The sequence below is a fragment of the Podarcis melisellensis genome (assembly GCF_964234715.1).
Source record: "Podarcis melisellensis genome assembly, chromosome: 17".
In the NCBI taxonomy this organism is placed as follows: Eukaryota; Metazoa; Chordata; class Lepidosauria; order Squamata; family Lacertidae; genus Podarcis; species Podarcis melisellensis.
The window spans coordinates 38,372,161-38,387,330 of record NC_138534.1 but is presented as its reverse complement, the minus strand read 5'-3'; the positions used below and the strand labels follow the sequence as shown (position 1 = coordinate 38,387,330).

Here is a 15,170-nt window from a genome sequence, read left to right as displayed (position 1 = left end):
GGGAGAAACAGAGAAGAAAGAGTGAACAAAACACCACAAACGTGCACCTTTTATTTGGCTCATTTCAAGGCTATCTTGTCGCTTTCCATTAGCAGCCTTCTTCTGTGTCCAGGGCAGCTGTCTACCAGCTCCATCTGGTACACCGGCTGATAACCTGTCTGCCGGCGCACTGTCCTGCCAGAGTGGTACATGCTGTAGTTATCCCCCACATGGACTAGTGCAATGCACTCTACTGAGGGACAATCTCTCAAAGGACCTGTTGATGGCATTTTACTATTGCACTGTGGAGAGCGTATTAACTTATGGTCTGCGTGTGTGGTTTGGGAGCTGCATGGCCAGGGAAAAAACAATGCTATCCAGTGTTGTAAAGACTGCAGAGAGAATAATTGAGTGCACTCTTCCCACCTTACATCAAATATATGCTGCCAGGTGCCATAAGAGAGCGGCAGAGATAGCGCAGGATAGTGCGCACCCTGGAAATGATCTCTTTCAGCTTCTGCCTTTTGGAAGAAGGTATAGGGTTATAAAGGCCAGGACTAGCCGCCTGAGAAACAGTTTCTATGCAAATGCAATTCTGGTTCTAAACGCAGCATAAGGGGTCTCTATAGTATAGTGTATTTTAAAATGGGGTTTCAGAGTTTTTAGGGGGTTTTGAATGTTTTATGTAGTTTTTATGTAGTTTTTCAATTTCATTGTTCTACATGGGACAATGACAATAAAGATATCTAGCTATCTGTCTATCTATCTATCTATCTATCTATCTATCTATCTATCTATCTATATCTATCATCTATCTATCATCTATCTATCATCTATCTATCTATCTATCATCTATCTATCTATCTATCTATCTATCTATCTATCTATCTATCTATCTATCTATCATCTATCTATCTATCATCTATCTATCTATCTATCTATCATCTATCTATCTATCTATCTATCTATCTATCTATCTATCTATCTATCATCTATCTATCTATCTATCTATCTTATTCTTATTCCACAGTAAACGTCCTCAATATCACTAGGGCCCTGTGGCAATAGGAAGGACTTTCAAAACACTGAAACACACTTTGGAAACCTATATTAAGGAGAAGATTGGAAGCTGTTGTGTCTGGAAGCAGGCAGCTTCTTAACAATTCTGTCCTTGGGATCCTTACTGGTCCCTTTATGCTAGCACAAAACCAAACTTGTTGCCCCTCCGCCCCCGCCCAAAGAAGCCACTCACCTGTAGTAATCCTCCTGGGTGGGGAGCGGCACTCCGTGCAGAGGGTGGTGGGCGTGGAGCCACTGCTGCTGTTCCAGGGCCAGGCGCTGGAGCTCTGCTGACTGTGCATGCATGGCTTGGAGCTGATGCGCTGCCGACATCGGAGCCGAGAGAGAGCCTGGCAGGTCTCTGTAGGGGGCAGCTGGAGCCACAGAACAAAACAAGGACAAGTCACATTTTGGGGTGATCATGGCGAACCACATGGGTTCTTTGCCTTTAACAGTGGCACAAAAGAAGAAGAAGAGTTTGGATTTGATACCTTTCACTCCCCTTCAGGAGTCTCAAAGCAGCTAACATTCTCCTTTCCCTTCCTCCCCCACAAGAAACACTCTGTGGGGTGTGTGGGGCTGAGAGACTTCAGAGAAGTGTGACTGGCCCAAGGTCACCCAGCAGCTGCAGGTGGAGGAGCAGGGAAGCGAACCTGGTTCCCCAGATTACGAGTCCACTGCTCTTAACCACTACACCACACTGGCTCTCAGAATTTCAGGCAGAATTTCAGCAGCAGAGGCCGCTTGCCGCGGAGGGCTGAGAAAAGGTGTGCCTGCCCTCGTTCCCTCTTCTGTATATAAGACAAGCTGCCCTGCCACCTTCCTTTGCATCGGGCAGCAGCTCTCCAAAGCTTTCAGACAGGAGCCTTTCCCACACCCCTCCCTAGAAATGCTGCGGGTTGTACCCAGTGCCTTCTGCATGCCAAGCAGTTGCTCTGCCCGTGAGCCACCCAGCCCTTGCTCTGCGCTCACTTCTTTTGCCTTACAGAGCTGAAGCTGTGCCCCAACTCAAATCCGCAGTGGGTCTCCTTCAGTTTGCACCTGTCTGACCCACGGGCCTGCAAGCTGAAGATTCTTCCCTTTATCAAATAACAGTAACAAAACACATTCTAATGTAATTAAAAATAATATTCCGCGTGCTTGTCGATTGTCACGGCGCCTTGGCATTCATTGGCTGCAACCCTGTAAGCCGGGAGCAGATTTATATTCTCAGTAAGCCATTGGTTACGGGACGTGGGTGGCTCTGTGGATTAAACCACAGAGCCTAGGACTTGCCGATCAGAAGGTCGGGGGTTTGAATCCCTGCGACGGGGTGAGCTCCTGTTGCTCGGCCTCTGCTCCTGCCAAGCTAGCAGTTCAAAAGCACGTCAAAGTGCAAGTAGATAAATAGGTAATGCTCCAGCGGGAAGGTAAACGGTGCTTCCGTGCGCTGCTCTGGTTTGCCAGAAGCGGCTTAGTCATGCTGCCCATGTGACCCGGAAGCTGTATGCCGGCTCCCTCGGCCAATAAAGCGAGATGAGCACCGCAACCCCAGAGTCGGTCACGACTGGACCTAATGGTCAGGGGTCCCTTTACCTAAGCCATTAGTTAGAGAGAGAAAATGCTGCCTGCACACTTCCCTGTCTTATTTCCATAAATAAAAGGGCAAGAGAAGGACCCACAGCAGAAAGAGCACATAATATTTATGCGAAGGCCAGACGCCCAGAGTCTATTATCCTACATCCAAGAGCTCTTCCCTTGCTCCCTAATCAGGTCCTCGCTTTTGATTCACAGTTGTTTTGCAGTGCCACGCATGCGCCTATGCTTTCTGCCACACTCAATCCATTTTCTCCCACTCCCGCTTTTCGTTCTGTCACTTCTCTTCCTTGCCCCCAAATCTTGCCGCTGCCTTTGCCTCTATGCTGCACTCCCGCATCCCTTACAGATATCTTACCAAAAAGCTGGTGGCGCAGCACCTCATTTTCATGCAGTGGGTGAGGAAGGAGCGGATTAGGGATGGTACCAGCTGGGTAGGGTATCCGGGTGAGATGTGACCCGGAAGCCAGTGGATCGATAAGAGGGTGAACAGAGGCGGAAGCTGAGGAAATGGAGATTGTAAACAGTTAGCTTATGGCATGGGATATAGAGAGCAAGAAGAGGGGGAAAAGGCTCTGTGTAATATGTAATACAGTCCTACCTTGGAAGTCGAACGGAATCCGTTCTGGAAGTCCGTTCGACTTCCAAAACATTCAGAAACCAAGGTGCGTCTTCCGAATGGCTGCAGGAAGTTCCTGCAGCCAAACGGAAGCTGCAGAAGCCACATTGGACGTTTGGGTTCCCAAAAACGTTTGCAAACTGGAACTTCCGGGTTTGTGGCGTTCGAGAGCCTCAACGTTTGAGTGACAGGGCGTTCGACTTCCGAGATACAATTGTAAATTCAAATACAAATTGTTCCTGATTTTTTTTTTTTTTTTTTTTTTTGCATTCAGGCTAAATTGTATGTTAGCATTTATGTGGCATTTTTTCAGTAATCTTTGCAACACCTTTGTAAGGTAGACAAGTATTACTCACACATTGCAGATGGGTATTGGATCCACTGAGAAAAACAGCTATTATTATTATTTATTAAATTTGTTTACTGCCCTTCATCCCATAGATCTTGGGGCAGTTCACAACATAATATCTACAGCTACACAGAGAATTTGTAGCTGAGATGATACTAGGTGCTGGACATCATTGCTCACATTAACATTCATACCACTCCTCTTCCTCTCATGAAGGGGCCTGATTCATGTAACCAGATCCCTGGGAATCTCAACAAGGTTCTTGCTTTTACGCATGCAAAGATAGGAATACAAGTAGGACATCACAGAGCCCCCAAAGAGTGACTGAATAAAATGTCCAGAGGTTATGTCCAGAGACTTTAGTACTTCAGAGTTCATTTTCCCTCCCTGACCAGCAAAAACAGAATGAAATATGCAAAATAAGCAACAATTTTGCGTGGACGTTTGCTTGATTTGAATAACAGTATTCAAGTGGCAGAATCCAGCATTTCTCTGCAAAATTTGGATTGCAGAAAAAGTCCACAGATAAGAAAGAGGGAAGCAGAGTCTCAAGAGTTCGTCTTTCAACTTGCAATCAAAGCCTGTAACAGGCTGAAAATGCACAGACTATTAATTAATTAATCGGCACTTCCAGGCTGAAAAGAACAGCACAGTTCCTTGAAGCTTAACTTCTAGGTGAGGTGCCAAACCCATGTTTGGGCTGTGGGGGTTCTCACAACTGACTGCTGCTCTGCATGCAAAAATCCCCATCGGGCAGAAGATACATCAGGCAGAATGATTCTAGTCCCATATGACACACAGCAGTTTCCCATGTGCAGGAGATTATCTTGTATGCAACAGCGTTCATTCATGTAAGAATTCCATGCTCCACCAGCTGAACTGGCACAGCCAGAACAGAGGCCTGCCACTGTATCATGAGCTGGAAGAGACCCAGTTGGTCACCTAGGCTCACCCCCTACAATTCGGGAATATTTTGCCCAATGTGGGGCTTGAACTGACTGCAAGAAGTGAAGTTACAGGGAACCAGGCAGAGGGCCTTCTCAGAGGTAGCACCCTCCCTATGGAACGTGCCCCCATCAGATATCAAACAGATAAACAACTATTTGACTTTCAGAAGACATCTGAAGGCAACCCTATTCAGGAAAGTTTTTAATGTTTGATGTTTTATTATGCTATTATATTTGTTGGGAGCCGCCCAAATTGTCTTACAAAGCAACTAGAAATAATAATGTCTACATAATTGAATTATGGTGCTGGAGGAGACTCTTGAGAGTCCCATGGACTGCAAGAAGATCAAACCTCTCCATTCTGAAGGAAATCAGCCCTGAGTGCTCACTGGAAGGACAGATCCTGAAGCTGAGGCTCCAAGACTTTGGGCAACTCATGAGAAGAGAAGACTCCCTGCGAAAGACCCTGATGTTGGGAAAGATGGAGGGCACAAGGAGAAGGGGACGACAGAGGACGAGATGGTGGGACAGTGTTCTCGAAAAGACCAGCATGAGTTTGACCAAACTGCGGGAGGCAGTGGAAGACAGGAGTGCCTGGCGTGCTCTGGTCCAGGGGGTCACGAAGAGTCGGACATGACTAAACGACTAAACAGCAACAACAACAATTTTCACTTTAAGTAGCATGGGACTAGAGACTTCCCTTTTTGTTTCAATGAAATACGAAAAACTTGGAAATGTGCCCCAAATCATTACCCATGAATTATGCAATTATTATGATTAAGGACAAGACTTAAAAGTGATGCCAAGGCAGGTTGGAGAGAGAGGCCCCGCTCCTCACCTGCGTGGATAGCGTCCTGCTGGTGGAGATGAAGGTGGGAGTGGATGTGGGAGTGCTGGTGGTGATGTGGGGTCACGTTGAGCATCTGCAGCCGCGCCAAGGGGTCATTGCTCAGGGCAGCCACCCTTTCCGCATGCTGCCGCTCAGCCGCCAGTCGCTCGGCGTAGGACATGTCGGGGCGCAGGGCAGGGCCGGCCGCCAGCGCTAGCCGCTCCCTCTCCAGGTGGCCCAGCCCCGGGTGGAAAGGGAAAGCGGGGTGCAGGCCCGGGCCGGCCTGCAGAGCCAGCCCCCCGTGCCGCGGGAAAGGATCCATGGTGGCGCTGGGCACGGCGTGCAGCTGCTCCAGCTCAGCCGGCTTCACCTCGAAGCCGGGCTTGAGGCGCTCGCGCAGGTCCCGGTCCCGGAGGTCTCGCTCGCGGGCCTCCCGCTCTCGGAGCTCCCTCTCCCGGGTGGCCGGGTCGCTGCTGTAGATGGCCGGCACGTTGTAGCCCAGCAGTCCGGGGTCCACCGCGCCCAGCGGGACGTAGAAGGGGTGGTTGCGGTTGCTGGGGGACATGACGTGGGGCCGTGCGTACTCGCTGAGGGTGCGGAGCGCCGGCGTGTCAGGGCCCAGGTAGGGGGGGACAGTGGCAACGGCGCTGCCTTGCTCAAACGACGGGCGGTGAGGGACGGGCCCCAGGGAGGCACACTCCACAGCACGGCCTTCTTGCGCCACCTTCTGCAAAAGACCAGAGAGAGGTGTGTTCGATTGATAGATCGATTCTGTTTCTATGCCGCTTTTTATTCAAAGAAATCCCAAAGCGGTGGACAAACAACAGATAAAAATAACCTAATGGAACATCACAAATACAGTGGTACCCTCGGGTTAAGAACTTAATTCGTTCTGGAGGTCCGTTCTTAACCTGAAACTGTTCTTAACCTGAAGCACCACTTTAGCTAGTGGGGCCTCCTGCTGCTACCGCACCGCTGCTGCGCGATTTCTGTTCTCATCCTGAAGCAAAGTTCTTAACCTGAGGTAATATTTCTGGGTTAGAGGAGTCTGTAACCTGAAGCATATGTAACCTGAAGTGTATGTAACCCAAGGTACCACTGTACAGCATAAATCGTATGGAATACAGTGGTACCTCGGGTTACATACGCTTCAGGTCACAGACTCCGCTAACCCAGAAGTAGTACCTCGGGTTAAGAACTTTGCTTCAGGATGAGAACAGAAATTGTGCTCCAGTGGCACAGCAGCAGCAGGAGGCCCCATTAGCTAAAGTGGTGCTTCAGGTTAAGTACAGTTTCAGGTTAAGAACAGACCTCCAGAACAAATTAAGTTCTTAACCCGAGGTACCACTGTACTTAACAAATCATCAGTAAAGCAATCCCAAATCAAACAATTACCATTTATGTAACGTTATTAACAAAATAACTAAAAAATAAGATAAATATCACAGTTACACTAAAAATCATATTATAGGATTCACAAAGTACAACAGCATTCATATCTATAAAACAATATTAACAACATCAACAAAACAAAGTGTTGAATTTGTACACGTGCTCTCCCCTCTGCCATGACTCATAAACTTTCATTCTATTCAATACATCAAACTACACCTGTACACAACGCTCCTCAATGAGCTACATTCCTTTTTATTAGCATTAAGGAGGTCCTGTGTTATTATCAGGAGCAAGCCAGAAATCACACCGTGCAAATTGAGAATTACCGTTTTACTGGCAAAAACACGATTGACACGGGAGTTCCAGTCCTAATGAGCACAGCAACTCATCTCCAGTAGGGCCTGCCCCCAGGAAGCATTTGCTGAGATTGAAGGGCCTCCCCATAGCTGCCTAAGTCCCCTCCTCTCTGGGTCCCCCCCCATAAGCACTCGGATACTGCGCCTGCGTGAAGTCAACCTCTCCTCCGCCCTTTTCACGCCTCTTCTGGTTCTGGGAGAGCTTGTTGCAGCAGGAGGGAGCGACACCTGTGAGAAACTCCTTTATCTCCTTGCAGAGGATGAAGTACGATCCATCAACCTCTTTAGTTGCTTTCATGGATCGATGCCATTTACTCGGTGCTACCATTTTGTTGGAAATTCAAGCCCTTCTCATGAGAAGCTGGCAGCAGTCCAGGCACCCGGCTTGATTCCCTGTTGACCTCCCTGGCTGCATTCCCCAGCAGACGCAGGCAAGGTCTCGATCGGTGATTCTTCTCAAACGTGAGAAGAACACACCCCTCTTTCCTGCCTCCCCCAGGCAGGGGAAAGAGATAGACAGAAACGTATTTACATGCTTTTATTTCTGTCTTTGCAGCGTTACAAAAAACGTGACTGCTCTCTCCAAATTCCAGCGGTGTTGTGACAAACACTTCCTGTACATCCTGTACAGCTCATATTACCCTGTGAGGTAATTCCGGTGCTGCGCACTGTGAAATGACTGCCCCTCTGTTCCCACAGCAGTCCCAACATTCCCATCATGTTTATACTTCAAGCTAGGACTTTGCAGCTGCATTGCTTCATTATCGTAACACTCATCTCTGCCTCTTGGCTTCCCTCATCTCCTGCTTCGGCTTCTGCCTCTGATTCTGAACTTCTCTCTACCACAGACTCTCCCCGCTCACTAAGCCCTGTGAGCTCTTCAGCTTCCAACTCCTCTTCCCCACCTTCTTCCTCTGATCACTCATCGTTGTCCCACCACCAATCTCCGGGCTCTGAGCCTTCTCCACTTGGGGGGTTCCCAGCTGATTTCTCCCACCATTCCTCAGAGTCCAACCAATCCATGACAATTACAGGCATAACTGAAAAGGCCTTGTCAGGCCATTCATTCGTCAGGTTTGGCACCAGACCACCATGTTGACTACACCATTGTTCTGTCCAACACTGGCTCTGCTCATCACTGGTGGAAACCTGGCAGTTTCCTACCCTTTTAACTGGGAAACGGGGGCTCCAGCGCCGGTACTTACCACACTTCTTTCCAGCTCCCGTTCTTTCTCCCTCTCCCTCTCCTTCTCTCGCTCTCTCTCCCTTTCACGCTCCTTCTCTTCCCGGGCCTTCTGCTCAGCCTCCCTGCGCACCTTCTCCACAAGATCGGCCCGCTTCTTGGCCAGCTTGGAGCCGTCCAGTGGTACAAAGTAGAGATCGGTCCGTGAGCAGGAGTTGAAGCCACGATCTAGGTGTTTATTGAACCTGTGGAAGGGAAGAAGGTAGACGGAGTCAACGCCCAAATAAAATGGAGAAGGATGGAAGGCCAAAAGTGGTGAGGACAACTGAGAAATATGCCTTCAAAGGAAAATAGTATGTATATACAGCCATACCTCGGAGGGTGAACGGAATCCAAATCATGGCTTCTGATTGGCTGCAGGAAGATCCTGCAGCCAATTAGAAGCCATGGAAGCCTCATTGGATGTTTGGCTTCCAAAATAAGTTCACAAACTGGAACAGCCACTTCTGGGTTTGCGACGTTCTAGAACTAAGTTGTTCGAAAACCAAGGTACAACTGTATCTGAATCCTCCAAAACCCAGGAGGGGGGGGGGTAAATTCCTCTCTAGCTAGCCTCTTGGGATTCATCTCTATGCCATTCTGTTTCCCCAGACTATGCCCCTCACAGACCCTGCTCCCTAATTTCTCAAGCAAAAAATATATGAATTCTCCAATCTGTGTGAATTAGATCAATGAAGCCAATAGGCAGAATTCCCCCTCTCTCTTTTGTTGTTGCATACTTTATCCTGTTTCCACTAGTGTTGGTGGGGGATGAGGAAAGCAAGAAATGTTGTGGGGCACTAAGGAAGATTGCCACCCACTTGATCCACAAAAAGTCAAAGATTTTCCAAGGCGCATCCTACAGCCCCTAGTCACAGGGAAGTCTCTGGGGCACATTTCCAGGTTTTTAATACATGTTCGACCTTGGAAGTCGAACGGAATCCATTCCGGAAGTCCGTTTGACTTCCAAAACATTCAGAAACCGAAATGTAGCTTCTGATTGGCTGCAGGAAGCACCTGCAGCCAATCAGAAGCCGCAGCAGCCCCGTCGGACATTCGGGTTCCAAAGAATGTTCACAAACCAGAACAGTCACTTCTGGCTTTGCAGCATTCGGGAGCCAAAACGTCCGAGTACCAAGGCGTTTGGGATCCAAGGTACGACTGTATTTCATTGAAACTAAAAGGAAGGGTCTAGTCCCATGCTACTTAAAGTGAAAATATGTAGGCATTATTCTATCTAGTTGCTTTGTAAGAAGAAGGTAGGGAACCACTTTTGGCCATTGAGAGCAAAACCACCAGAAGGTGGCTAAGGTGCTGTGCTTGGATTGGCGGTTCACACACAGTGCAGGCCCAATGGCAGAACTTCTTTTATTACAGTCATACCTTGGGTTAAATATCCTTCAGGTTGAGCATTTTCAGGTTATGCTCCATGGTGACCCAGAAGTAGCGGAATGCGTTACTTCCAGGTTTCGCCGCTCGCACATGCGCAGACGCTCATGCACGTGCATGCGCAGAGACAGCAAATCGTGGCCCATGCACACGCAGGTTGCATTCTACTCAGGATGCGAACGGGGCTCTGGAACGGATCCCGTTCACTTCCAGAGGTACCACTGTATGTGCTCTGAGATTTCCCAACCCTTCCCACTCATCCTTACCCCATCTCTCCCCCATTCCTCTCCCTTCCGCCCTGTCCCTGGCTCCCTTTCCTTCCTCACCTCGCAGACTGGCTGGCATGGCTTGCCACGTCCACCACCTTGGGGGCTGGCGAGGGGCTCCGGACGGGGGGCATCGGACTCTCTGGGGGCTCGTATTCCTCGGAAGGCTCTTGCTTGATCTGCGCGGCGCTGAGGGGCAGCGGGGGCAAGGGAGGGGGAGGGGCCGGCATGCCCCCCGCAGCTGGAGGGGCCACGGGGGCTGGCGAGGGGGCCTTGTATCCCCCGCCCGCCGGGGAAGAGGCCAGCCTGTACCCCGGTGGGGTGGCAGCACGGAATGAGGATGCTGAGGAAGAGGAGGAGGAGGAGGAAGGAGGGGAGCCTGGCTTGTAGGGGGCCGGGGGTTGGAAGGTGGGGGACGGAGAGGCCGTCCGCTTCCCATAGGGGGTTACCGAGGGGGGCCCCGCCGGGGGCGACGCCGTCTTGTAGGGTGCTGCCGAGGCGGAGGCCATGGTGGTGATGACGGTGGAGAGGGTGGCGGAGGCAGAGGTGACCGGTGGCCCGGCTCCGTGGGCAGGCGAAGGCGGTGGTGGTGGTGGGAATGTGTAGGCCGCGGTGTTTTGCCCCTGGGGGTGGCTGCAGACTCCCGGGTACGTTCCCTGGGGTGCAGAGGAGGAGGAGGAAGAAGAGGAGGTGGTGGAAGAAGAAGAAGAAGAGGCAGAGGACGAGGAGGCGGAAGAGGAAGACGCAGAGGGGGCCTGGCTGTACGTGGCATGGCCGTGGGGTGGGTAGAGGCGGAGGCCATAGGCGGCATGGGGCGGGTGGTGCGGGCCTGGCTCCAATGGGTGGGGATACCCTCCGGGGGCCTGGGGGGCTGCCACGGCCGCTGCTGGGCCTCCTGCACCACTGCCGTGGCTGTGATGCTGGTGCTGCTGGTGCAGGGCGGCCTGTCCTGGGAAGGCGGCCGGAGGGTGTGAGCCAACGTTGCCCAGGGGGCGGCTATAGGGCGGCGGCCCTTGGCTCCACACTGGCTGGGAGGGCATGGAGGGCTGGGTGTACTTGGGGGGCTGGCTGGCGACAGAGAGGCTGCTGGGCTGGGGGAAAGAGTGGCCGTAGGAGGAGCTGTAGCTGGGGAGGGCCTGGGAAGGGGGCGGCAGAGCGTACTGGGCGGCCGAAGAGCTGGGCGGGGGTGGGGCGGGGGCGTAGGGGTAGCGGGAAGGGACGGGTGACTTGTCTTGGCCCATCCCGTGGGGAGGCGGGAGGTGCCCGCCCAGCGCTTGCCCTGCCCCCCCCGGGGAGCTGGAGGCGGCCGACATATTGTTGAGGGGCCTCAGAGCGGGCGGCGGGGGCAGGTTGGCAAGGACGTGGGGGAAAGCAGCCGTGGAGGAAGGGAGCACTGAGGGGGAGTTGTTCGGAGGGGTTTTCTGAGGGGGCAGGCCCCCCGCCGCTGGGGCCAAGGAAATGGGGGTTGTTGGGGGCGGGTTGTGCTTGGTGCCAAGGGCTTGCTCTCGCCCACCTGGTGCGGGGAGTCCTGGCCCTGCGCCAACAGCTTTGGGCCCCATCTGGACCACGTTGGCGCCAGAGTAGAGGGGGACGTGGGTCGTGCAGGAGGAGGAGGAGGTAGAGGAGGAAGGTGAGGACGAGGAAGAAGAGGAATTGGCAGACAGAGTGGGAGGCGGCGGGGCTTGCGCCTGGAAAATCCTCGAGGCCTGGGCCTCAAGTTGCGGCTGGTAACTGCCGGTGGGGCCCGGAGGATGAACGTCCCCTGCCAAGCCAAAGTTTGGCTCTGGTGGGCGAGCTAGGCCCTCTGCCAGGGGGGCAGGAGAGGGGCTCTGGGGGAAGAGTGGGGGGTGGTGGTAGGAGCGGGTCGGCCCCTGGGACAGCACTGAGGAGGAGTCAGAGTCGTTCTCCACACTGCCGGGGCTGTAGACGCTGGGCGAGGTACTCCGGTTGTCCTGGTCGATGTCGCGAGGGTCGCTGCTTGTCTCATCGTTGAAGCTGTGGCCATCGAGGCTGTCAACGTCCGAGGGGGACTGAGGCCTCGGCAGCTCCTGGAGCGGAGAGATGAGGCACAGGTTGAGCAGAGGGTCTCACAAGGGGGAGGGTCCTAGAGGGAGAATTTGGGTGCACAGCAAATTTGGGCTCTCCAAGAGTGGTATGCCTTGCTCACGCAAGAAGAACCTGCAGCCATTGTGGCTTGGTGAGGTCCCAGGTATGGAAGCACATCAGCCAGGTAGCCGGACCTAGCACAGGTGAGCACAGGAAGCCAGGTGAACACAGGAAAGGCAGGAACAGCCTTAGAAGGACCTGGGACGGGACGCCTCAGGAGGTGTTTGGAGCACGCAGGGAGAGGAGGCCTGTGGCCAGGGAAACCCCACCTCGGTTTTAGTTTTCTTTGGGGCATTGGTGTCTTCTCCTTCGCTCTCCGATATCTCCTCTGGGCGGCTTTGCTTGCTTCCTTTAGGGGCCATGGACTCCTCCACACGACCCTTCTGCAAGGCAGAGAAAGGCCCGGTTAGAAATTTCTCCCCCAAGTTTTGCAAGGTACGTTTTTTGTTTGTTTTTTGCCTTCTATTAACTGTGGAAATTGTAATGTAACACGATGTGCATGCTAGACTAGCTGAAACTACTTCCTGTCCTAGTCAAAGGAATGATCCCATCGTTCAAAGTTCGGGAAGAGAATGGCAAGGCATTGTGAGGCTATGCAGGTGATCATATTTTGTTACTTGATGACAGAACACAGGACAAGTGATTACACAGAATTGTAGAGTCGGAAGGGACCCTGAGCATCATCTAGTCCACCCCCCTGCGATGCAGGAATGTGCAGCTGCCCCATATGGGGATCGGAACTGCAGCCTTGGCGTTATCAGCCCCACACTCTGACCGACTGAGCTATCCATGTTTGTGAGAGTGAAGATAATGCAAATTAACAAGTGGACAATAATTGCTCCAAAGAGGAAGCCCTCTGGGGTGCATAACTGAGTGCTGCAAAGCATTTGCTCGCAGGAGCAATTGTTGTTCAGTTGTTAATTTGTATTGCTCTCACTTGGACACAGTGCTGATACTGAGCAGAGCACTGTGAGGCTTTTCCATCCAGGAGGAAGAAGCAACAGATAGATAGATAGATAGATAGATAGATAGATAGATAGATAGATGATAGATAGATAGATAGATAGATAGATAGATAGATAGATGATAGATAGATAGATAGATAGATAGATAGATATAGATAGATATAGATGATAGATGATAGATAGATAGATTGTTAGATAGATAGATAGATAGATGATAGATAGATGATAGATAGATAGATAGATAGATAGATAGATAGATAGATAGATGATAGATAGATGATAGATAGATGATAGATGATAGATGATAGATAGATAGATAGATAGATAGATAGATAGATAGATAGATGATAGATGATAGATAGATAGATAGATGATAGATAGATAGATAGATAGATAGATAGATAGATGATAGATAGATAGATAGATAGATAGATAGATAGATAGATAGATAGATAGATATAGATGATAGATAGACAGATAGAGGTGCTAAAGAATCAGTTGCTGGGTAAATCAACTTCACTCAAAAGGATTTTTGAACGGCAATTATTTTATCAATCTAAGTGTTTTTTTGGAGAAATTTCTAAAGCAGCTTTTTTTTAAACGCAATTTTTCATTGAGACTTTCAAAAAGGTTAAGGAAACACAATCATATTAACAAGGCCGCACAAACCCCTGCAAAATCACAACAAAGGTGAATTAAATAAAAGGTAAACATTCATCATTGCTTGTTCTAATTTTCCTGACTCTTGATAGGGTCATGATGGCGCAGCATAAGAGATCCAGAGATGCCGCCTTACTGGTCTCAGGTACCATGTGCCATGGATGTGAAGAATTCGACAAACTTGCATTTCCCATTGGTGCATTTGGGTAGAACATCTACTGCACATAAAAACCAAAACTGGGGACTATCTGGTGCAACTCAAATAAGTGTGTTACTGTCACTTCCAATTCTTGAGCTGCAAAAGTGTAGCTTGACACGGAAGCTATGATGACCTACCTTGGAAGTTTGCCGGGATTTCTCAGCCTTGCCATCACTGCTGGAAGTGCTGACGCCACCTGGAGAAGCTCGGCCCCGGGTCCTGAGCTCCTCTCGGGGCCCTGGAGTCTCCTTCTTCCTACCACTCCTCATCGACATCTGCAGAGAAAATTAACGGAGAGACGAGAGGCTTCTTTCAATGGTCCTGTGAAAGTGTCTCCTGCTTATCCCAAGCTGGGGCCACTCCCACCCTGTTCTGACAAGTGTTTCTCAGGGTTGAATCGCACCATCGCTTTGATGCATGGAACTGTCAAAGTGATAAGTTCCCCCACCCTCCGATTATATTTCATTAAGTTTCAACATTTTTAACATATACAAACAAGCACAATTTCGTCTTTTTGCTTTTTTTGCAACTTCCCACCTTGTTTTCCATGGAGTTGCTGTTCCTCCCCTTCTGATGCACCCTATCTTCCATCTATTAAATCATAACCACAATTATTATAATCTAATTACATCTGTTGGTTCATAGCTCAAATCCTGCTCATGAGTTCCATCATGCTATAATATTTCCTTAAGTATCCCGAAAAAGCCATCCATTCTTCCATAAAACACTCATCATTAGCTTCTCTTCATTCTGCTGTTAATTTTGCCAGTTCTGCCTAGTCCATTATCTTACTTATCCATTAATAAATCTGCAGTTTTCACGCTGTGTTTCAGGAAACTCTGAGGTTCCTTGGAGGCTTGTCAAGGATGCCTCGTTGTGGACTTCAACAATGGTGCACAAACTTTCCTGAAAGGCACTCTGCCCATTACTGCTGCTCTTCCTTTCAAATCAGAACCAGTGAAGGCGGTGAAGGTCCTGTGTGAGTGTCTGGAGGCGGTTGGAGGATGGATGGCAGCTAACAGATTGAGATTGAATCCTGACAAGACAGAAGTACTGTTTTGGGGGGACAGGAGGCGGGCAGGTGTGGGGGATTCCCTGGTCCTAAATGGGGTAACTGTGCCCCTGAAGGACCAGGTGCGCAGCCTGGGAGTCATTTTGGACTCACAGCTGTCCATGGAGGTGCAGGTCAATTCGGTATCCAGGGCAGCTGTCTACCAGCTCCATCTGGTACACAGGATGAGACCCTATCTGCCTG

The 15,170-nt window shown here is 50.4% G+C and overlaps 1 protein-coding gene and 1 long non-coding RNA gene across 5 annotated transcripts in view; one reads left to right on the top strand and one right to left on the bottom strand.

The window, feature by feature from the left end:
- LOC309360446 overlaps window positions 1-15,170 on the top strand; it is a 359,212-nt gene that overhangs the window by 251,263 nt on the left and 92,779 nt on the right. The gene's annotated exons all lie outside the window — the stretch shown is intronic.
- ATN1 (atrophin 1) overlaps window positions 1-15,170 on the bottom strand; it is a 40,269-nt gene that overhangs the window by 1,003 nt on the left and 24,096 nt on the right. For 3 of the 4 annotated variants that reach the window (XM_081893828.1, XM_081893826.1, XM_081893827.1), the window contains 8 exons: window positions 14,453-14,506; window positions 14,053-14,190; window positions 12,361-12,474; window positions 10,046-12,033; window positions 8,314-8,536; window positions 5,367-6,084; window positions 2,972-3,115; window positions 1,232-1,412 (listed from right to left, as the gene is read on the bottom strand). In XM_081893828.1, the coding sequence (XP_081749954.1) occupies window positions 1,232-1,412; window positions 2,972-3,115; window positions 5,367-6,084; window positions 8,314-8,536; window positions 10,046-12,033; window positions 12,361-12,474; window positions 14,053-14,190; window positions 14,453-14,506 (3,560 nt within the window). The remainder of the gene's footprint in view (window positions 1-1,231; window positions 1,413-2,971; window positions 3,116-5,366; window positions 6,085-8,313; window positions 8,537-10,045; window positions 12,034-12,360; window positions 12,475-14,052; window positions 14,191-14,452; window positions 14,507-15,170) is intronic. The other variant, XM_081893829.1, reaches the window with a different exon arrangement.